Genomic DNA, 24,097 nt, shown 5'->3' with positions numbered 1-24,097 from the left:
TCTTGTTGATACGAGTGCCTGAGCTCATGCGCCTCTTTCTTTTATTAGCGTCTACACCTGCTGCTGCCACTAATCAACAACCCCCTTTATACTAAACCCAAAACTAGGGAAGTTGGCACGTTGTGTAATTCGTAAATAAAAACAGAATACAATGATTTGCAAATACTTTTCAACTTATATTCAATTGAATAGACTGAAAAGACAAGATACTTAATGTTTGAACTGAGAAACTTGATTTTTTTTTGCAAATAATCATTAACTTAGAATTTAATGGCAGCAACACATTGCAAAAAAGTTGGCACAGGGGCGTTTTTACCACTGTGTTACATGGCCTTTCCTTTTAACAACACTTAGTAAACGTTTGAGAACTGAGGAGACACATTTTTGAAGCTTCTCAGGTGGAATTCTTTCCCATTCTTGCTTGATGTACAGCTTAAGTTGTTCAACAGTCCGGGGGTCTCTGTTGTGCTATTTTAGGCTTCATAATGCGCCACACATTTTCAATGGGAGACAGGTCTGGACTACAGGCAGGCCAGTCTAGTACCCGCACTCTTTTACTACGAAGCCACACTGTTATAACACGTGGCTTGGCATTGTCTTGCTGAAATAAGCAGGGGCGTTAAAGTTAAAGTTAACTATAACTTTAACTTTAACATATGTTGCTCCAAAACCTGTATTTACCTTTCAGCATTAATGGTGCCTTCACAGATGTGTAAGTTACCCATGTCTTGGGCACTAATACACCCCCATACCATAACAGATGCTGGCTTTTACACTTTCACCCTAGAACAATCCGGATGGTTCTTTTCCTCTTTGTTACGGAGGACACGACGTCCACAGTTTCCAAAAACAATTTGAAATGTGGACTCGTCAGACCACAGAACTCTTTTCCACTTTGCATCAGTCCATCTTAGATGAGCACGGGCCCAGCGGAGCCGGCTGAATTTGTGGGTGTTGTTGATAAATGGCTTTTGCTTTGCATAGTAGAGTTTTAAATCACACTTACACATGTAGCGACAAACTGTAGTTACTGACAGTGGTTTTCCGAAGTGTTCCTGAGCCCATGTGGTGATATCCTTTACACACTGATGTCGGTTTTTGATGCGGTACCGCCTGAGGGATCGAAAATCACAGGCATTCAATGTTAGGTGCAGGGATTTCTCAAGATTCTCTGGACCTTTTGATGATATTACGGACCGTAGGTGGTGAAATCCCTAAATTCCTTGCAATAGCTCGTTGAGAAATGTTGTCCTTAAACTGTTCGACAATTTGCTCATGCATTTGTTGACAAAGTGGTGACCCTCGCCCCATCCTTGTTTGTGAATGACTGAGCATTTCATGGAAGCTCATTTTATACCCAATCATGGCACCCACCTGTTCCCAATTAGCCTGTTCACCTGTGGGATGTTCACAATAAGTCTTTGAAGAGCATTCCTCAACTTTCTCAGTCTTTTTTGCCACTTTTGCCAGCTTTTTTGAAACATGTTGCAGGCATCAAATTCCAAATGAGCTAATATTTGCAAAAAATAACAGAGTTTTCCAGTTCGAACGTTAAGTATCTTGTCTTTGCAGTCTATTCAATTGAATATAGGTTGAAAAGGATTTGCAAATCATTGTATTCTGTTTTTATTTACCATTTACACAACGTGACAACTTCACTGGTTTTGGGGTTTATATGTCCATGTCACCCTGCCTGTCCTTGCAGGATTTTTGTTCTCTCTACGCACTCTCTAGAGCAGGGGTCACCAACCTTTTTGAAACCAAGAGCTACTTCTTGGGTACTGATTAATGCGAAGAGCTACCAGTTTGATGCACACTTAAATAAATTGCCAGAAATAGCCAATTTGCTAAATTTACCTTTAACTCTAAGTTATTATTAATAATTAATGATATTTACACTTAATTGAACGGTTTAAAAGAGGAGAAAACACGAAAAAAATGACAATAAAATTTTGAAACATAGTTTATCTTCAATTTCGACTCTTTAAAATTCAAAATTCAACCGAAAAAAAGAATAGAAAAACTAGCTAATGCGAATCTTTTTGAAAAAATTAAAAACATTTTTATGGAACATCATTAGTAATTTTTCCTGATTAAGATTAATTTTAGAATTTTGATGACATATTTTAAATAGGTTAAAATCCAATCTACACTTTGTTAGAATATATAACAAATTGGACCAAGCTATATTTCTAACAAAGACAAATCATTATTTCTTCTAGATTTTCCAGAACAAAATTTTAAAAAGAAATTCAAAAGACTTTGAAATAAGATTTAAATTTGATTCTACAGATTTTCTAGATTTGCCAGAATAATTTTTTTGAATTTTAATCATAATAAGTTTGAAGAAATATTTCACAAATATTCTTCGTCGAAAAAACATAAGCCAAAATGAAGAATTAAATTAAAATGTATTTATTACGGTATTCTTTACAATGAAAAAAATTAATTTACTTTAACATTGATTTAAATTTTCAGGAAAGAAGAGGAAGGAATTTAAAAGGTAAAAAGGTATATGTGTTTAAAAATCGTAAAATCATTTTTAAGGTTGTATTTTTTCTCTAAAATGGTCTTTCTGAAAGTTATAAGAAGCAAAGTAAAACAAATTAATGAATGAATTTATTTAAACAAGTGAAGACCAAGTCTTTAAAATATTTTCTTGGATTTTCAAATTCTATTTGAGTTTTGTCTCTTTTAGAATTAAAAATGTCGGGCAAAGCGAGACCAGCTTGCTAGTAAATAAATAAAATTTAAAAAATAGAGACAGCTCACTGGTAAGTGCTGCTATTTGAGCTATTTTTAGAACAGGCCAGCGGGCTACTCATCTGGTCCTTACGGGCTACCTGGTGCCCGCGGGCACCGCGTTGGTGACCCATGCTCTAGAGCACTTAAGTTTCCCTTTAAGACCCTTTAAGTTTCAGTTAGCTTCACGCTAGGCCACAGGTCGGCAACCTTCAGCATACAAAAAGCCATTCAAGCCCATTTTCTACCAAATAAAACCCAGCTAGAGCCGCAAACTCTGTTTGATCCCTAAAATGATAACACCACTTATAGCTTCATTACACTTATGCTATAGCATTTATGAATTCAAACACTAGACAGAAAACGACTCACATTTTATTATTTGATGTAACAAAGAAATACACCAAATTATTTTGAACTCTAGCAAAAAATACAGTGGTCCTTCCCTTATTAATGAATGTATAAAAACAATCAACTCGCTCCAGTATTCAAAAGGCATACACCTGCCTTAACTTCATCACTTGAGAATGTAAACAAATGTGTCCATGAAGCATTTAATGTTCTACAGTATTTTCATCAAAAAAAAATTCTCTTTTTTGATCTAGCTTACCAGGAGATGACCTCTAAAAACAATACAATTGCAAAAAGAAGTTAAACAGTGCATAACACTGCTGCTTTCCTGCTGTTTTCTTATTTTCAGAGACTTTGCCGCTGGAATTTGCAACAAAGTCAGTGAGATGATTCAAGGTAAAGAAGGCATATTTCTGAAATTGCAGCTTGCAATTTTTCTTTGAGATATTTTGAAGTTGTTCTCCTCATCCTCCCACTTGTTCGTTGTCCCAGGTTTAGACACCCCGGTCGACCTGAAGCTGAAGTTGATCCCCATGATGCAGCACATGCATCACGACGCCAGTCTGGCATCCAGCAGCCGAGAACTTCTACAGAACCTGGTGGCCTCTTACCCGTCCACTCCTATGGTCATCGTCACTCTGCACACTTTCACCCAGCTGGCGGCCTCCTCCCTCATTGATATACCCAAGCAGGTTAGACTTAGACAAACTTTATTGATCCACAAGGGACACACAGTAGCTCAGTTACAAAGGATGGAAAGGATCATGCCGGTATAAAGTAGACTAAAAATGTACCATAGTAGCAATATAAAATATAACCTATATGTAATATTTACATATTATATATACAGTATATAATACATATACACTACCGTTCAAAAGTTTGGGGTCACCCAAACAATTTTGTGGAATAGCCTTCATTTCTAAGAACAAGAATAGACTGTCGAGTTTCAGATGAAAGTTCTCTTTTTCTGGCCATTTTGAGCGTTTAATTGACCCCACAAATGTGATGCTCCAGAAACTCAATCTGCTCAAAGGAAGGTCAGTTTTGTAGCTTCTGTAACGAGCTAAAGTGTTTTCAGATGTGTGAACATGATTGCACAAGGGTTTTCTAATCATCAATTAGCCTTCTGAGCCAATGAGCAAACACATTGTACCATTAGAACACTGGAGGGATAGTTGCTGGAAACGGGCCTCTATACACCTATGTAGATATTGCACCAAAAACCAGACATTTGCAGCTAGAATAGTCATTTACCACATTAGCAATGTATAGAGTGTATTTCTTTAAAGTTAAGACTAGTTTAAAGTTATCTTCATTGAAAAGTACAGTGCTTTTCCTTCAAAAATAATGATATTTCAATGTGACCCCAAACTTTTGAACGGTAGTGTATATATTATATTATATTTTTATATAATATACACAGTATATAACAGATCCCAATTGCCATGTACAATACTACAGTATATGTAACAGCTGCAGCATAAAATAGAGAGTAGATCCAGCAGACAATATACATTATAAACAAAGAGAGGTAGCTAACATAGAAGCGGTCAGGTAATAGACAGATATCATCTATTGCTGTATAGCGAGTGATTATACAGCTGGATGGAGTGCGGAATGAAGGAGTTCTTGAATTGAACACCGAAGCTGAAGGAGCCTGTTGGAGTATGAGCTCCAGTGTCCCTCAATTGTCAGGTGGAGTGGGTGGGCAGGATTGTCCATGATGGCGAGCAGTTTGTCCAGTGTCCTCCCGTCCCTCACTGACACAAACGCCTCCAACTGCGTGCCAATAGTTTGGCCGGCTTTCCGGATCAGTTTGCCTATCCGGTCTAAGTCCCTTTTGCTGGTGCTGCTCCCCCAACAAAGCACTGCAAAGTACAGGGCACTGGCTACAACAGACTGAAAAAATATATCCAACAGCTTGCTGCACACATTAAAGGACCTAAGGGCCTACTGAAATGCGATTTTCTTATTTAAACGGGGATAGCAGGTCCATTCTATGTGTCATACTTGATCATTTCGCTATATTGCCATATTTTTACTGAAAGGATTTAGTAGAGAACATCGACGATAAAGTTCGCAACTTTTGGTCGCTGATAAAAAAGCCTTGCCTGTACCGGAAGTAGCAGACGATATGCGCGTGACGTCACAGGTTGTGGAGCTCCTCACATCTGCACATTGTTTACAATCATGGCCACCAGCAGCGAGAGCGATTCGGACCGAGAAAGCGACGATTTCCCCATTCATTTGAGCGAGGATGAAAGATTTGTGGATGAGGAAAGTGAGAGTGAAGGACAAGAGGGCAGTGGAAGCGATTCAGATAGGGAAGATGCTGTGAGAGGCGGGTGGGACCTGATATTCAGCTGGGAATGACTAAAACAGTAAATAAACACAAGACATATATATACTCTATTAGCCACAACACAACCAGGCTTAAATTTAATATGCCACAAATTAATCCCGCATAACAAACACCTCCCCCCTCCCGTCCATATAACCCGCCAATACAACTCAAACACCCGCACAACACACTCAATCCCACAGCCCAAAGTACCGTTCACCTCCCCAAAGTTCACACAGCACATATATTTCCCCAAAGTTCCCAAAGTTACGTATGTGACATGCACATAGCGGCACGCACGTACGGGCAAGCGATCAAATGTTTGGAAGCCGCAGCTCATGCGTACTCACGGTACCGCGTCTGCGTATCCAACTCAAAGTCCTCCTGGTAAGAGTCTCTGTTGTCCCAGTTCTCCACAGGCCAATGGTAAAGCTTGACTGTCATCTTTCGGGAATGTAAACAATGAAACACCGGCTACGTGTTTATGTTGCTGCAGCCGGCCGAAATACACCGCTTCCCACCTACAGCTTTCTTCTTTGCTGTCTCCATTGTTCATTGAACAAATTGCAAAAGATTCACCAACACAGATGTCCAGAATACTGTGGAATTTTGCGACTTAATAGCTGGCCACAAGGCTGTCCCAAAATGTCCTCTACAATCCGTGACGTCACGTGCAGGCGTCATCATACCGAGACGTTTTCAGCGGGATATTTCGCGCGAAATTTAAAATTGCACTTTACTAATCTAACCCGGCCGTATTGGCATGTGTTGCAGTGTTAAAGGCCTACTGAAAGCCACTACTACCGACCACACAGTCTGATAGTTTATATATCAATGATGAAATCTTAACATTGCAACACATGCCAATACGGCCGGGTTAACTTATAAAGTGCAATTTTAAATTTCCCGCTAAACTTCCGGTTGAAAAACTCCTTTGGATATGACGTATGCGTGTGACGTCACGACGGCAACGGAAGTATTCGGAGCCCGTTGAATCCAATACAAAACAGCTCTGTTTTCATCTCATAATTCCAGAGTATTCTGGACATCTGTGTTGGTGAATCTTTTGCAATTTGTTTAATGAACAATGGAGGCTGCAAAGAAGAACGTTGTAGGTGGGATCGGTGTATTAGCGGCTGACTGTAGCAACACAACAAGGACTACTTACTTGGATAGCAGACGCTTAGCCGATGCTAGCCGCCAACCGCACGGATGATCGGGTGAAGTCCTTCGTCGCGCCGTCGATCGCTGGAACGCAGGTGAGCACGGGTGTTGATGAGCAGATGAGGGCTGGCTGGCGTAAGTGGAGCACTAATGTTTTTATCATAGCTCTGTGAGGTCCGGTTGCTAAGTTGCTAAGTTAGCTTCAGCGTCGTTAGCAACAGCATTGTTAAGCTTTGCCAGGCTGAGAATTATTAACCGTGTAGTTACATGTCCATGGTTTAATAGTATTGTTGATCTGCTGTCTATCCTTCAAGTCAGGGATTTATGTATTTTGTTTCTATCTGCATTTGAGAACAATGCTATCACGTTAGCTCAGTAGCTAAGTGTTTCACCGATGTAATGTCGCGGAGATAAAAGTCACTGTGAATGTCCATTTCGCGTTCTCGACTCTCATTTTCAAGAGGCTATAGTATCCGAGGTGGTTTAAAATACAAATCCGTGATCCACAATAGAAAAAGGAGAGAGTGTGGAATCCAATGAGCCAGCTTGTACCTAAGTTACGGTCAGAGCGAAAAAAGATACGTCCTTCACTGCCTCTCTAGTCATTCACTCTAACGTTCCTCATCCACGAATCTTTCATCCTCGCTCAAATTAATGGGGTAGTCGTCGCTTTGTCGCTCCGAATCTCTCTCGCTCCATTGTAAACAACGGGGAATTGTGAGGAATACTACCTCCTGTGACGTCACGCTACTTCCGGTACAGGCAAGGCTTTTTTTATCAGCGAGCAAAAGTTGCGAACTTTATCGTTGATTTTCTCTACTAAATCCTTTCAGCAAAAATATGGCAATATCGCGAAATGATCAAGTATGACACATAGAATGGATCTGCCATTCCCGTTTAAATAAAAAAAATTCATTTCAGTAGGCCTTTAAGATTTCATCATTGATATATAAACTATCAGACTGCGTGGTCGGTAGTAGTGGCTTTCAGTAGGCCTCTAAGCTTCCTCGAGAAAAATAGTCTGCTCATGCCCTTCTTGTATGCAGCTTTGCTGTTGTCCTTCCTTTCAGATAGTGCCTGAAAGCCCAAATATGCGTGTTTAATCTTAAAGATACTGTCTTTTAACATGTAAATGTCCTAATAGTTGCAGCTCCTCCTTCAATACCTGAAGGATGACCCACGGAAAGCTGTCAAGAGACTTGCAATCAACGATTTAAAGCTCCTGGCGAAAAAGGCTCCTCATCTTTGGATTAGGGAAAACACTCAGGTATGAGAAGACAATCGTGAGAAAAGACAGTTTCTCTTTCATCTGATTTTTTTTTTCTACTTGCAGACCCTGTGTGAGTGTGCACTGAACAGCCCTTACATTAGTTTGAAGCTGGGAATGTTAGCCGTGCTGTCGACTCTCTCTGAAACAATTGCAATAAAGCAGTACTTGACTCATACCTCAGGTAGAATTTGTTTTATTGTCTTTAAATTGAAGATTAATCGACATTTTACGACTCTAACTCTGCCTGGAATCAATTTAATTACATGTAGGCAGCACCTCCTCCACTCCCAGCCTTACCGACCTGGTGAAATTGGCACAGGAATGTTGTTACCATAGCAACCTGGCTGTCGCTGCTCATGGCATTATAGTGCTCTCCAATATAGTCATTTCCTGTCCAGAAAAAGGTAAGTCATCTGCTTGGAGTCATTTCCATCTCATACGATATTACAAGTGTGTCAACATATTTTTTTTTTCCTGGTAAAATATGACTTTTCTTCTGGTAAATGTTTTTATCTAGTAAAATAAGACTTGTCTAGTTAATTTTTTTGTTAAAAAAAATCTAATTTTTGCTGGTTAATTGGTGATTTTTTTCCCTTGTAATTTTATTGATTTGTTTTCCCCGTTAAAAACATTTTCTAATTAAAAAAATATTTTTCTAATACCGGTACTTATTGTTGGTAAAAAAAAAAAGGATGCAAAATATGTTTTTCTAATAACAAAACATTTTTCTTGGTAAAATATTACATTATTTTTGGAAAATATGATCCTGTTTCTTAGTAAAATACAAATATTTTATTTTACATATTACACCAACCTATACTTTATAATTTGTGGGTTTTTTCTGGTTAAAACAAGTTTTTTTCTGGTAAAAAAAAAGAATCTCTGGTATTTTATTTTCTGGTAAAAACATTTTTTCCTAATTAAAAAAATGTTTTATAGTTAAACAAGTGTTTTTGCAAATATACTATATGTATTTGTAATCAAATAAAAAGTTCTTGGTAAAATAAAAAACATTTCTGGTATGTTTTTCTAGTAAAATAGGACAATTTTTTTGTCAAAAAAAAAAAAAAAAAAAAAAAAAAATATATATATATATATATATATATATATATATATATATATATATATATATATATATATATATATATATATATGATTTGTATTTTACATATTACACCAACCTATATTTTTCCTAGTATATTTGTGATTTTTTTCCTGGTAAATAGTATATATTTTCTGACAAAAAAAATTAAATACATTTTTGAAAAAAATCCTAGTGAGATTAGATTGTTTTTCTTGTATTATGTCTTATTTAGTAAAATATGGCCTTTTTTGTAGTCAAATATGTATATTTTTAAACAAATATTCATGTTACACCAACCTATATTTGCGGATGTCTGCATATCTTCAGATGTCGCCCACCTGGAGCAGGATACATTGTTGGGGGTGGAGTCCCTGCTGATGCTTTGCAGTCAAGACAGTAGTGCCAGTGCCCAGGCTACACTCAAAGTAAGACACTGCTACAGTATATGCCAAGGTCTCGCTTTGCTGAACATACATGACATAAAGTTGGTTGGTTTTCTTGAAGAGCATCGTTTTTAAACTTGGGCCAACGTCTAACTCAGGGGTTGGCAACCCAAAATGTTGAAAGAGCCATATTGGACCAAAAATACAAAAATAAACTCTGTCTGGAGCCTCCAACAAATAAAAGCCTTGTATACTGTAATGTAAGTGTTATAATGAAGGTAACACATGACGTAAGTGTCTATATTAACCTACTATCAAAATGACTGTGTGTCACAGGCTGACGCAAATCTTCGTTGACAGAAATGTTGACAGTAATTTACACATTTTTACAACATTGGAAGACATTAGTAAAACAAAGGCTTCTCAGAGGGTGAGATAACTCCTGGCATAGAAGGGCCAAAGGTATAAATGTGTGCCCAAGTTAAAGGAAACAGCAGGCTGTCTTCTTCTAATGGATTTATTGCAATCTTTGCAAGTTTGGTAACGTTTGCTGTGGTCTGGAACAACATGGCACACAAACAACTATCAGAAATGCAGCCAGTGTTACAAACGCCATGTGTCATGAGACATGCAAATAAATATTAAATACACAGAGGACATAAGTAAAGGAAATTAAATGAGCTCAAATATACCTACAAATGTGGCATAATGATGCAATATGTACATACAGCTAGTCTAGATAGCACGTAAGCATCGATTAGCTTGCAATCATGCAGTGACCAAATATGCCTGATTTGCACTCCACACAAGTCAATAACTTCAACAAAGCTCACCTTTCATGCACAGCATAAAAAGTTTGGTGGACAAAATGAGACAAAGGAGTGGCATAAAACACGTCTTTCTGTGGCAATGTTGTAGAAAGTTGTACTTGTAATCAAACTACGGCGAGTTCAAAGACCGCTGAAATTAGGACAAAACGGCGCTCGCCAAATACTCTCATCAGTAAAGCATGTTTAATATAAGCAGTGGGATTTATATTAGTTTGGAAGGTTTGTGTCATGTTTGTCCTTCTAAAGAAACCATATTTAAAACCCAAATTTTCTGCATTTTTTGAAAAAACTCCAGGGAGCCACTATGTCGGCGCTAAAGAGCCGCATGCGGTCTAACTCCACACAAATCATGGTGTTTAAAAAAAATGACATTACCGGCTAAGAAGCCTGAAAAAGCTGCTGCAGCTGACGTGGTAGCAAAATAACGCCTGTGTTCATTAACATTCGACCTACAATGTGTGTACATTGGCCTTAAAATCAGCGCACACTATTTACAGTGTTACTGTATAAATAAATATTTCTGAATGAATTAGTCATCTTCTTGTTAGTTAGCACACTAAATAGGTGTACGCTTCATAATCCGATTAGGATTAAGATAATCAATGACTAGTCAGTGTGGACAAATGGCCAAAACGCATAGGAAAAATATGTTTTTCAAATATCCGTGTGAATAGGGTTGTACGGTATACCAGTATTAGTATAGTACCGCGATACTAATGAATCATATTCGGTACTATACCGCTTCTGAAAAGTACCGGTCCCCCACCCTCCCCGTAAGTAAATTTCTTACAAGTATCATCCCTGCAGGACGAGGAATAGCTAAACATGCTTCACTACACACCGTAGCTCACCGGCGTCAAAATGTAAAGAAACGCCATGGGTGGATCTACACCTGACATCCACTGTAATGATACCAAGTACAGGAGCGTATCTAGTCAATACTACTATGATTACGTCAATACTCTTTGGCATCACAACATCTTCTTTCGTTTAAAAAAAATGTATATTATGTTCATAAACTCAGGAAATATGTCTCTGCACACATGAGGGCTTTGAATATGACCAATGTATGATCCTGTAACGACTACATTTGTGGTATCATCCAAAACTAATGTTAAGCATCCAAACAAGAGAAGAATAAGTGATTATTAAATTTTAACAAAAGTGTAGATAGAACATGTTAAAAGAGAAAAATAAGCAGATATTAACAGTAAATGAACAAGTAGATTAATAATTCATTTTATACCACTTGTCCTTAATAATGTTGACAAAATAATAGAATGTAAAATGACACAATATGTTACTGCATATGTCAGCAGACTAAATTAGGAGTCTTTGTTTGTTTACTTAATACTAAAAGACAAGTTGTCTAGTATGTTCACTATTTTATTCAAGGACTAACTTGCAATAAGAAACATATGTTTAATGTACTGTAAGATTTTTTGTTAAAATAAAGCCAATAATGCCATTTTTTGTGGTCCCCTTTATTTAGAAAAGTGTCAAAGTACTGAAAAGTATCAAAGTACTGAAAAGTATCGAAATACATTTTGGTACCGGTACTGGTACCAAAATATTGGTATCGGGACAACACATGTGTGACATGGCATTAAATCACTGCGACAATGTAATTTCCCCATTGTGAGATAAACAAAAGTCTATCCTATCCTATGCTGCATTGTTTATGGTTCACCCCTTGTGATTTTAGACAACCCTCACCTCATTGGTCAAGCTGCTGAAGGGCCGACCCCACCTGAGCCAATCGACTGTGGAGTTCCTGCTAGGTCAACTCCACTTGTCCTGTGACTCCTCCCGCGTTCTCATGTGTCACGCTCTGGCAGCCATCGCCTCCCACCTGCCCGTGTTGGGCGACAGCATGCTCGGCGATCTGGTGGACCTCTACGGAGTGTCCAGTCACTCGTCCACTGACCAACAGCAAGAGCTTCTGGTGAGGAATTTTAACATTTATTTACCGATCAAGGCTCTACTTTTTCCATTCGGTCTTTGATTTTGTTGTTGTTGTACATCCGTGAATGGTTTCCTTGTAGGTTTCCATGGCAACAGTGATTTTTGTGGCCAGCCAGTCGTCTTTGTCAGCGGAAGTAAAGATGGTCATCAAAATGCAGCTTGAGAGCTTCGCCAACGGTTGGACTGTATACCGCATCGCCCGCCAAGCTTCTCGTATGGTAATGATGAGATCATCACATTTTATTGGTCTTTAAACGGAACTTACACATTGTTTTGCACTGTGGATAGCATTTTCCCATAGGAACCAATGCGAATTAGAGTAATCAGTTCCAGAGTCAAAGCGTTGCCATGGTAACATATTTGCTCGTATAACTTAACCTTACAAAAAGAAAAAAACATTAAATTGTTTACTCTTGCAGTGCATTACTGCATGAATCAATCGATCAATCAAACTTTATTCATATACTGTAGCACTTTTCATGCACAGGTAAGTTGCAACAAAATAGGGATGTAACGATATGAAAAGTTCAGCTACGGGTTATTGTGACTAAAATGATGACAGTTATTATTATTGCAGTATTGTTGAATGGGTTAAAACAATTAATGTATTGTTGCAAATTCCAATGCCAACAATGTAATTGACTCAAAACATAAAACTCCAACACAAATTAAATAAAGCTCCAATTTTCCAAAAATGCGTGAGCTTGACGCTAATATACATCGACTTTGTATTAACATGTTACTGATTAGCATTAGTGATTTTACATGGCGATTTCAACACCTCCAAATTTGTTAATTACGATAATGGATTTTTTGCCGATATCCGATATTCCAATATTGCCCAACTCTTAATTACCGATTCCGATATCAACAGATACCGATACATACAGTCGTGGAATTAACACATTATTATGCCTAATTTTGTTGTGATGCCCCGCTGGATGCATTAAACAATGTAACTTTACCATGAATTGATTAACGTGGACCCCGACTTAAACAAGTTGAAAAACTTATCGGGGTGTTACTATTTAGTGGTCAATTGTACGGAATATGTACTTCACTGTGCAATCTACTAATACAAGCTTCAATCAATCAATCAAACACAAGGTTTTCCAAAATAAGAGAACAACTCCAGTTATGGAAAAAAGTGCCAACATGGCACTGCCATATTTATTATTGAAGTCACAAAGTGCATTATTTTTTTAAACATGTCTCAAAACAGCAGCTACAAAAACAATGAAGGCACACAGCTTCAGTCCAGAGTATACTAGAGCATACTTGCCAACCTTGAGACCTCCGAATTCGGGAGATGGGAGTGGGGTGTATATTGTAGCGTCCTGGAAGAGTAAAAGCTGCAAAGGATTCTGGGTATTTGTTCTGTTGTGTTTATGTTGTGTTACGGTGCGGATGTTCTCCCGAAATGTGTTTGTCATTCTTGTTTGGTGTGGGTTCACAGTGTGGCGCATATTTGTAACAGTGTTAAAGTTGTTTATACGGACACCCTCAGTGTGACCTGTATGGCTGTTGATCAAGTATGCCTTGCATTCACTAGTGTATGTGTAAAAGCCGCATATATTACTTGACTGGGCCGGCACACTGTCTGTATGGAGGAAAAGCGGACGCTAAAGGCAGTGCCTTTAAGGCACGCCCCCAATAATGTTGTCCGGGTGGAAATCGGGAGAAATTCGGGAGAATGGTTGCCCCGGGAGATTTTCGGGAGGGGCACTGAAATTCGGGAGTCTCCCGGGAAAATCGATACCGATAATTTCCGATGTTACATTTTAAAGCATTTATCGATATTATCGGACATCTCTAATAATTACCTTTAAGATGCGCATTATAATCAAACATCTGGTGCCTAATAAGTACAATACTTACAGTATTAACACTTTCTAGAGTGCAACAAACGAGGAGATTCAGCAAAGACTGAACTGACGAGCCAACACGCCATCAACTATACACGACTGCCATCTCATGTCTTGGACTTGTGTCTGAGAATGCAACTTAATGTAATACTTAAGAAATGTGATAATAATTAAGATATAACAACTGGACTGCAGTTTTCATAATCAGCTCATTTCTAAATGTTGCAACATAAAATGAGATTTGGTCATCAAAATCCATCCATCCATCCATTTCCTACCGCTTGTCCCTTTGGGGTCGAGCGGGTGCTGGAGCCTATCTCAGCTGCATTCGGGCCAACACAGATAGACAGATATTTATTGATACACACAAAAGTACCAAAAATTGATAGCGTTGAGTACCAGTATCTAGTCCCGGGTACTGGGAATGGGTACCGTATAGGTTCAAAAGTGAACAGTACCCACTGTTACGTTAGCATTTAAGCTGGCCAGTCCATGAGTTTATCAAAGTGCGTTTATCAATCACTTTTTTTTTCCATAATGTTACATTTAAAACGGAATGACTAACCGTCGGGTTGTCATTATTACCGTTTATTGTTACATCCCTACAAAACAAAGTGCATTAGACCAGTATAAAATGACAAATCAAATTGCACGCACATACAGCACTCGTAACAATAAAAAGACAAGACATGGCACTGAGGATTGGGAAAAAAAACGCCAGCTTTGAGGTGTCCACACTGGATATTATCAATGGAAGAGGAAAACATTTTGTGCCACCCTCTCTGACAATAACCTTGAATGCAAGTAAATGATTAACACTATCAGAAAATATATTTGTTGGAGTAAATAAAACATTTATTTAGTCTGAAATGAGCAAAATAGCAATACTTTCATATAGGGCTGGGCGATATGGCCTTTTTTTAATATCTGGATATTTTTAGGCCATGTCACGATACACGATATATATGTGGATATTTTGCCTTAGCCTTGAATGAACACTTGATGCATATAATCACAGCAGTATGATGATTCTATGTGTCTACATTAAAACATTCTTCTTCATACTGCATTAATTTATGCTCATTTTAAACTTTCATGCAGAGAGGGAAATCACAACTAAGTCAATTTAGCAAAAGTGTATTTATTAAACAGTTATTAAGCAGTGGCACAAACATTCATGTCATTTCCAAACAGAAAGTGCAAGATTGTCAGAGACATTTTAAAACAAGCTATGTCCTTTGCTATGTGGTAGGTTACTGCGGACGTTATCTCCTTCTGTTGTTGACAATTTTTTTCATACGGTGTTGATCTGGAAACGGTGTTGATGTGCAGGTTGCTTGGGCATTTTGTTGGTGTGGCACCGAACGGAGATGTTGACATGCGGAGTTTGAAGCACTCTTCATTCTCTAGCGGGTGACTTTTCAAATGATGCTACATATTAGCAGTAATGCTACTTTTTGTAGCAACGCTTTTGCTGCATACTTGACATATTACGGTTGTCTGTTCTACATCTTCCCGCTCGAAGCCAAACCACCGCCAGACGATGGACCCCCTGCTGTTTTTCTTGGAATTAATGATTCCTTCATTGGTTACCAGGTTCGCACCTTCTCTCTCTCATATTACCACTCGCACCGGTCCGCTAGCATCACAGCTAACGTTACCCATGCCGCTACCTCTCTGCTCCGCGAGGGCGTATACGTATGTGACGTATGTGAGAAGGTGCGCTTGTTTTTAGTCTCTGTGAGAAGGAGAGACAACGAAGAGTGAGAAACGCCTGCAGTGTAATGCCCGCAGCTAAAAGCAACTGCGTGAGAACGTATACTCGAATATCACGATATAGTCATTTTCTATATCGCACAGAGACAAACCCGCGATATATCGAGTATATTCAAAATATCGCCCAGCCCTAGTTAAAAATATTTTTTGCAAACCAGTAATTATACTCTGCAAATGATGTGTTGTTGTTGAGTTTCTGTACTATCTGGAGATCGGCAGACTTACCACGTTATACTCTTCCTTATCAGTAGGTGGCAGCCGGTAGCTAAATGCTTTGTAGATGTCGGAAACAGCGGGAGGCAGCGTGCAGGTAAAAAGGTGTCTAATGCTTAAACCAAAAATAAACAAAAGGTGAGTGCCCCTAAGAAAAGGCATTGAAGCTTAGGGAAGGCTATGCAGAACGAAACTAAAACTGAACTGGCTTACAAAGTAAACAAAAACAGAATGCTGGACGACAGCAAAGACTTACTGTGGAGCAAAAACAATGTACATCCGAATAGGGATGATGCTCGAAACCGATTTTCCCGGTTGTTCGATAAGAAAAGAACCGATTCCATGGACTCGAATCCCTTTTTGAGAACCGGTACCCATTATCGAGACCACTATAGTAAAGAAAAAGAGTTGGTTCTTTATTCGAATCCCTGGGAACGAATCCCGTCCCGACAAGAAATGCCCCGTGTGACATCACAAGAAATGACGTCACGTAGCTCAGTCATTTGTCACGGTGGGGTGCAGCGTTCTCCCGGGACGCAAAACTGACGGCTCCGGGCGAAAGCGTGCAGGTAGGAGATGATTTATTTCTCATAAATCATACACATTACAACAGACAGGAACGAAACAAAAGGAAAGCGTGCCGTTCGCACGAGAAGCTAAAGCAAAAACTTACTTAGCATAGGAATACTAGAAGCTAAGGTAACTTTAGCACAGGAATCATGAGCTCGAAAAGCAGAATGCCAACGTAACTGTTGCAAATGCAAACAATGAAGCCACGACGAGTGACCGGAAAAGGCAGGCTTAAATAGAGTCTCTGATGAGCAACAGGTGCGCGTACAAGGCAGGTGAAAAACATAAGTAACCATGGTGACTAAAACAAACCCCCGAAGTGCACAAAACAACTAAGGAAGTCCAAAACTAACAGAACATAACTAAACAAAACATGATCCGACCACATGACAGTTTCATATCATTTCACTTTACAGGAGTAGGAAGAAGTAAAGCTTATTTAATCCTACCCCTTTCCCACTTCATACAAATATATACATCATTTACTGACCTTTTTATAATAAAATATCTGTGAATTAGTACAAACAACAGTTTTGTAATATGTAATTAATTAATTCAGTCATTATTAATATACTGAGATGAAGAATATCTTCTTTTCAATAAGGTTGAAAGTATTTCTCATAATTCTTCTTCTTTGTACTTTGTAAGCACTATTCATTTGAACAACCTCTTAAACTGGATCATATCAGTACAATGTTTAACTTCTTTACTTAATCCATTCCATCATTTAATTCCACATCATTTAAGCTGTTTGCAATTTTACCAAATCATCGAACTTTAATATTTTTGACTCAATAAATAAAGTGTTTGTATGTTCTCTATATCCAACATTATGTATCAGCTAATAGATCTTTTTTGTAACACGGTTAACGAATGTAGCGCACATCTGTAGTTATTTCCCCACATTTGTGCACAATAACTCAGATATAGTAACACTATAGTAGCGAGCAGTAGAGAATGTGAAGTGATTTGTTAAACCAAATGTTGTGTTTTTTTCCATATACAACAACCTATCTGGACTCGATAAGAGAATCGATAAGAGGATTCGATAATAGGCTCGAACTCGATAATTTCTTATCAAACATCATCCCTACATCCGAACATGACATGACAATCAACAATGTCCCCACAAAGAAGGATTAAAAACAACTGAAATATTCTTGATTGCTAAAACAAAGTAGATGCGGGAAATATCGCTCAAAGGAAGACATGAAACTGCTACAGGAAAATAGCAAAAAAAGAGAAAAAGCCACCAAAATAGGAGCACAAGACAAGAAGTAAAACACTACACACAAGAAAACAGCAATAAACTCCAAATAAGTCAGGGTGTGATGTGACAGGTGGTGACAGTACACCTACTTTGAGACAAGAGCCATAGTGATGCATGCTTGGTTATGCTTTAAAGTCATATCCAACAATTGCGACAACAACGTCACTTCCTGTCAATGAGAATGGACGCAAAGAAAAAGGCTCCGCTTCTGCTACCGGAGTTTTTGTTAAGTTTGAAGATTTTGACCACTGATCTGCGATCACAGCCACAGGAGAGTCACCTGGCATCTTCGATATGTGGAATTAAATTATAGAATGGATTAAGCAAAGCAATCAAACAATGTACTAATATGATCCACTTCAAGAAACTCTTCAAACTTAAAGGCCTACTGAAATGAATTTTTTTTATTTAAACGGGGATAGCAGATCTATTCTATGTGTCATACTTGATCATTTCGCGATATTGCCATATTTTTGCTGAAAGGATTTAGTATAGAACAACGACGATAAAGATTGCAACTTTTGGTATCTGATAAAAAAAAGGCTTGCCCCTACCGGAAGTAGCGTGACGTAGTCAGTTGAACGCAAAGTTCCCTATTGTTTACAATGATGGCCGCATGAAGTGAGAGAGATTCGGACCGAGAAAGCGACAATTTCCCCATTAATTTGAGCGAGGATGAAAGATTTGTGGATGAGTAAAGTGCAAGTGAAGGACTAGTGGGGAGTTGAAGCTATTCAGATAGGGAAGATGCTGTGAGAGCCGGGGGTGACCTGATATTCAGCTGGGAATGACTACAACAGTAAATAAACACAAGACATATATATACTCTATTAGCCACAACACAACCAGGCTTATATTTAATATGCCACAAATTAATCCTGCATAAAAACACCTGCGTGTTTGTTATGCTAGCTCCTAGCTCCTATGCTAGCTCCTAGCTCCATAGAACACGCCAATACAATTCAAACACCTGATCAACACACACAATCACTCAGCCCAAAAGACCGTTCACCTAACCCAAGGTTCATAAAGCTTATATATTTTAAAAAAGTTACGTACATACGCAAAAAAAAGTTGCGCACATACGGTCAAGCGATCAAATGTTTAGAAGCCAAAGCTGCATACTCACGGTAGCACGTCTGCGTCTTTGTCATCCAAATCAAAGTAATCCTGGTAAGAGTCTGTGTTGTCCCAGTTCTCTACAGGCGTCTGTGTATCGAAGTCAAAAGTCCTCCTGGTTAGAGTCTCTGTTATCCGAGTTCTTCCATCTTGACTGCATCTTCCGGGAATGTAAACAAAGAAGCGCCGGCTGTGTACTGTTGTTGCTGACTACGTTCGAAAAATACGTCCATTTCGCACCGACAACTTTCTTCTTTGCTTGCTCAGCTTCCTTCTCCATAATGCAATGAACATGATTGCAACAGATTCACGAACACAGATGTCCAGAATACTGTGGAATTATGAAATGAAAACAGAGCTTTTTCGTATTGGCTTCAATGTGGAAGGCATACCCGTGTTCCCCGGTCTACGTCACGCGCATACGTCATCCTCAGAGGCGTTTCGAACCGGAAGTTTAGCGGCAAATTTAAAATGTCACTTTATAAGTTAACCCGGCCGTATTGGCATGTGTTATAATGTTAAGATTTCATCATTGATATATAAACTATCAGACTGCGTGGTCAGTAGTAGTGGCTTTCAGTAGGCCTTTAAAGTGTTTACACAGTACAAAGAAGAAGAATACTGAATTTACTTAATTCATCCACTCTTTCATTCTGAAAATAATCTTACTTATCTCATCATATGAAATGTAACTTACTTCACCGATTATTATTATTATTTTTTTTTTATTGTGATTACTTATGGAGTATATTGTGAATTAATTGAGAACAGGAAGTGAACAAAAGTTTTAGCAACTGTTATGTAAAAGAAAAGGGGTAGGATTAAATAAGCTCTGCTTCTTCCTACTCCTTTTCCAACATGTTGAAAAGACAAACTGGAAATTGTGATGTATGCTTGCATGTTCCAAATAAACTCAAACTCAACTCAACTTTTTACTGTCAACTGAGTTTTGTTTTTTTAATGATTTCTGCTGGTGGTGTGCCTCCGCAAAAAAATGTGCCTTGGCTCAAAAAAGGTTGAAAAACACTGTACTATATGACCACATAACTGCTATGTTGCAATTGTTATGAATTTTTCAACGTGGGTGTTCTCCTGGATTCACAGGGGTGCCACGAGCTCTCCAGCGAGCTCTATCAGAGTCTGCGGACCCGCGTGGCATCAGAGCACTTCTACTTCTGGCTGAACAGCCTGAAGGAGTTTTCCCAGGCCGAGCAGTGCTTGACACACATGGAGGACGGCGACTACAGCGGGGCCATGAGCGCCATCACCGAGGCCCTGCGCTCCTACCAAAAGGGCATCGCTTCCCTCACTGTGAGCAATCCCGCAATCTCCATACACTTCGTCGTCTTTGTGTTAGATCTCATCCCACTGCCGCTTGTTAGCGGATTAATGCGCATAATACGTGCCTGTGCGGTGTCAATTTGTGTGGGACGTGTGACGCCGCGGCGTTAATGTAAGGTTATGTGATTAATCCTCCTCTCCAGGCGGCCAGCACTCCTCTAAATCCACTTACGTTCCAGTGTGAGTTCATTAAGCTGCGGATCGACACCCTGCAAGCTCTGTCCCAGCTCATTTGTACCTGCAACAGTCTCAAGACCAGCCCGCCGCCCGCCATCGCCACCTCCATTGCCCTGAGCTCGGGCAATGACCTGCAGCGCTGCGGCCGCATCTCCATACAGGTGAGACACTCGCACAGCAGAGGTTAAAAATGTGCTACCGAAGCATGAACGTTTCACCGCTTTTAAACTAGGGATGTACGGTACCGGTACTAATAAAGTACCGCGATACTAATTGATTGAAATCGGTACTATACTGCCTTTGAAAATTACCGGTACCGTTCTTTCATCTGCGGCGCATGATGTTGAGTGTGTCAAAAAGCACACACAAAGTGCATACAAGCAATAACATCTTGGAGAGGAAGAATGTCAAAAAACTACAATTCTACTGGTTAACCTCCCTGCTTGACACTCAGCATCAAGGGTTGCAATTGGGGGTTAAGTCACCAAATGATTCCCAGGCGCGGCCACCCGCTGCTGCTCACTGCTCCCCTGTGGGGATGGGTCAAATGCAGAGGATGATAAGATAAGTAAGCAGATATTAACAGGAAATGAACAAGTAGATTAATAAGAGTCTAGAGCAGGGGTCCCCAAACCACGGCCCGCGGGCCGGATCCAGCCCCCCGGCATCCAAAATCCGGCCCACGGGGAGTCCCAAGTTTTTAAAAAAAAAAAGTGTTTTAATTTTTTTAAATTTATTTATTTTTTATTTTATCTTTCCTTTCTCATTTATTTTATATCGCTTGTTACTCTCGGTGTCTCCTAGCCGCTCAGGCAAATCATATTGTCTAAAAAGGAATTTTCCCATCGATAACGTGACAATGTTAAATGTTGATGAACATCAATGTTAATTGATGTTAAATGACAAAACGGATTAACTCGCTGGAATATAAAGACAATGTATATATGTACATATACACATATATATATATATATATATATATATATATATATATATATATATATATATATATATATATATATATATATATATATATATATATATATATATATATGTATATGTATATATATATACACTACCGTTCAAAAGTTTGGGGTCACCCAAACAATTTTGTGGAATAGCCTTCATTTCTAAGAACAAGAATAGACTGTCGAGTTTCAGATGAAAGTTCTCTTTTTCTGGCCATTTTGAGCGTTTAATTGACCCCACAAATGTGATGCTCCAGAAACTCAATCTGCTCAAAGGAAGGTCAGTTTTGTAGCTTCTGTAACGAGCTAAACTGTTTTCAGATGTGTGAACATGATTGCACAAGGGTTTTCTAATCATCAATTAGCCTTCTGAGCCAATGAGCAAACACATTGTACCATTAGAACACTGGAGTGATAGTTGCTGGAAATGGGCCTCTATACACCTATGTAGATATTGCACCAAAAACCAGACATTTGCAGCTAGAATAGTCATTTAGCACATTAGCAATGTATAGAGTGTATTTCTTTAAAGTTAAGACTAGATTAAAGTTATCTTCATTGAAAAGTGCAGTGCTTTTCCTTCAAAAATAAGGACATTTCAATGTGACCCCAAACTTTTGAACGGTAGTGTATATATATATATACATATACATACACATACAGCCCGGCCCCCGGCCAAATTTTTTTAACCCAATGCGGCCCCCAAGTCAAAAAGTTTGGGGACCCCTGGTCTAGAGAGAGGATATTATAACAACAACTGTTGATGTGTCATAAATTTTGCAGTAAGTACAAGACATGTAAGAGGAGGACCAGATCGATCCATAAATTGCTGGTGTCGATATGAAGTGTAGTATCAGCACATGATCGATACTTGAGTGATCAGATGGGTATTTTTATTTTCTCAAGACCATTTTTTTTCATCTTTACATACTCGGGGAATAATTCCCTGTACAAATCATTTAAATGAGTAGCAGATATCAATTGTTGGTTTTCTTTCATTATTGTGTACTATTTACTTTGTTTTGCGCAAACAACTGTATGAAATAAAAGGGGAAAAGGAACTAGTTTAAATATGTTGATATTGTTACCCTATCAATGACACTCCCCATAAATACAGTGAAATATGTACAGTGGTGGGAATGTTTAGATACCACACGATTTGATTCGATTCCTATTCATGGAGTGATGATTCGATTCAGAACTGATTCTCAATTCAACACAATTTTTGTAATATATTATTTGGTATAGAGGTGTTGATAAAACCTTTCTTAAAACAGGTTACAAAAGCTCCTCTTGGCTGTTGACGTACGACATATATAAGCACAGTGTTGGCTGTTAAAAAATGTATTTAAAAAGGTTATTTACAAAAATCACAGAATGTTAATCTAATACAAGTAAATAGAGCAACTCCAACCCAATCCCAGCTTTACAATACATATGATAGAATTTACAAAGCAATTGATACAATACCTATTAATTACAATACTAAATTAAAAGAAAACTAAAAATGTATGAAAGCAACAGTACCAGTATTAATTTTAATAATATCAATAATAGTTTTTTAATACAAAAATGTATTGTTAAAAAAATGTATACATATTTTTATGTAAATCCATTCTCAAAAATGTCATCGAGTTGGAATCGAATAAACTAAAAATCGCTATTTTGATGTGAATACATTTTTTCTGAGCACACCTACAGTTAATAAGACTCTGATCGCAACATCCCTACTTTAAAAATGTTTTCCAGATGAAAGTATGCATGAACGAGTTCAAAAGTCTCGCTGCTCGCTACGCTGAGTTGCACCAGTCGTCGTTTGACGCCGACTACGCCACCCTGCGCAATGTGGAGCTGTATCCTTGTGCCGAAATCCCATGCGCCTCCTGGCTGTGTTCCTGGTCACAGTGTTTTCTTTTAACTAACCGTCCCTGCAGACAACAACAGAGCTGTCTGCTGGTCTCTCACGTGATCGAGGCTCTGATTTTGGACCCGCAGACCGTCAGGTCAGATTTCAAACTCAATCTCCATTCATTTTCAATCTAGCTCTGCTGACCTGTACTTGACATTTTACAGGATTAGTCATTTCCTCATAGTGAACTTGTTGGGGGCTTATCAGTGAAATGTCAATAGGCATGACGAGTTGAGCAATGTATTCATATTAGGCCTTCCTAGAATATACTCTACTTCCATAATGTCTCAAGAGAACTGATCAATGTGCTCTGTGTGCTTGTTTGTTGTAGTTATCAAGAGTACGGCCCCCTTGGCTCGGTTCAGCCCGAGAGTGAATACGAGCGACGCATGATGTCGGTCTTCACCCATGTGCTTGAGGAAGTGGAGAACCTGAACAAGAAGCATCCTCCTGTGTCATACCTGGTACTAACGTTACATTATTAACGTGTAAAAAATGTTTACGTTATTACACTAAAAAAATAATAACATTTGTATGATTCGGGCTGATATCGTATCAGATTGATATTGGTATCGGCCAATACTCAACCCTCCATTATCAATATTGTACTAGAGGTGAAAACGTTGTATCGGGCCCTTTCTACACTGCAAAAAGTCAGTGTTCAAAAACAAGAAAAAAAAATACAAAAATGAGGAGTATTTAACTTGAACTAAGCAAAATGATCTGCCAATAGAACAAGAAAATTTGGCTTGTCAA

The 24,097-nt window shown here is 38.6% G+C and overlaps 1 protein-coding gene across 1 annotated transcript in view; it reads left to right on the top strand.

The window, feature by feature from the left end:
* Positions 1 to 24,097, top strand: part of ints7 (integrator complex subunit 7) — a 35,087-nt gene that overhangs the window by 3,103 nt on the left and 7,887 nt on the right. Inside the window, exons 5-17 of the mRNA XM_062034915.1 lie at positions 3,443 to 3,489; positions 3,586 to 3,785; positions 7,746 to 7,868; positions 7,935 to 8,052; positions 8,141 to 8,275; positions 9,283 to 9,380; positions 11,874 to 12,113; positions 12,214 to 12,351; positions 20,051 to 20,257; positions 20,431 to 20,625; positions 23,182 to 23,285; positions 23,367 to 23,435; positions 23,673 to 23,805. Of these exons, the coding sequence (XP_061890899.1) occupies positions 3,443 to 3,489; positions 3,586 to 3,785; positions 7,746 to 7,868; positions 7,935 to 8,052; positions 8,141 to 8,275; positions 9,283 to 9,380; positions 11,874 to 12,113; positions 12,214 to 12,351; positions 20,051 to 20,257; positions 20,431 to 20,625; positions 23,182 to 23,285; positions 23,367 to 23,435; positions 23,673 to 23,805 (1,807 nt within the window). The remainder of the gene's footprint in view (positions 1 to 3,442; positions 3,490 to 3,585; positions 3,786 to 7,745; positions 7,869 to 7,934; positions 8,053 to 8,140; positions 8,276 to 9,282; positions 9,381 to 11,873; positions 12,114 to 12,213; positions 12,352 to 20,050; positions 20,258 to 20,430; positions 20,626 to 23,181; positions 23,286 to 23,366; positions 23,436 to 23,672; positions 23,806 to 24,097) is intronic.

Source organism: Entelurus aequoreus, linkage group LG23 (genome assembly GCF_033978785.1).
Source record: "Entelurus aequoreus isolate RoL-2023_Sb linkage group LG23, RoL_Eaeq_v1.1, whole genome shotgun sequence".
NCBI classification, from domain to species: Eukaryota; Metazoa; Chordata; class Actinopteri; order Syngnathiformes; family Syngnathidae; genus Entelurus; species Entelurus aequoreus.
The sequence above is the reverse complement of the archived record's forward strand: the minus strand, read 5'-3'. Positions and strand labels throughout refer to the sequence as shown.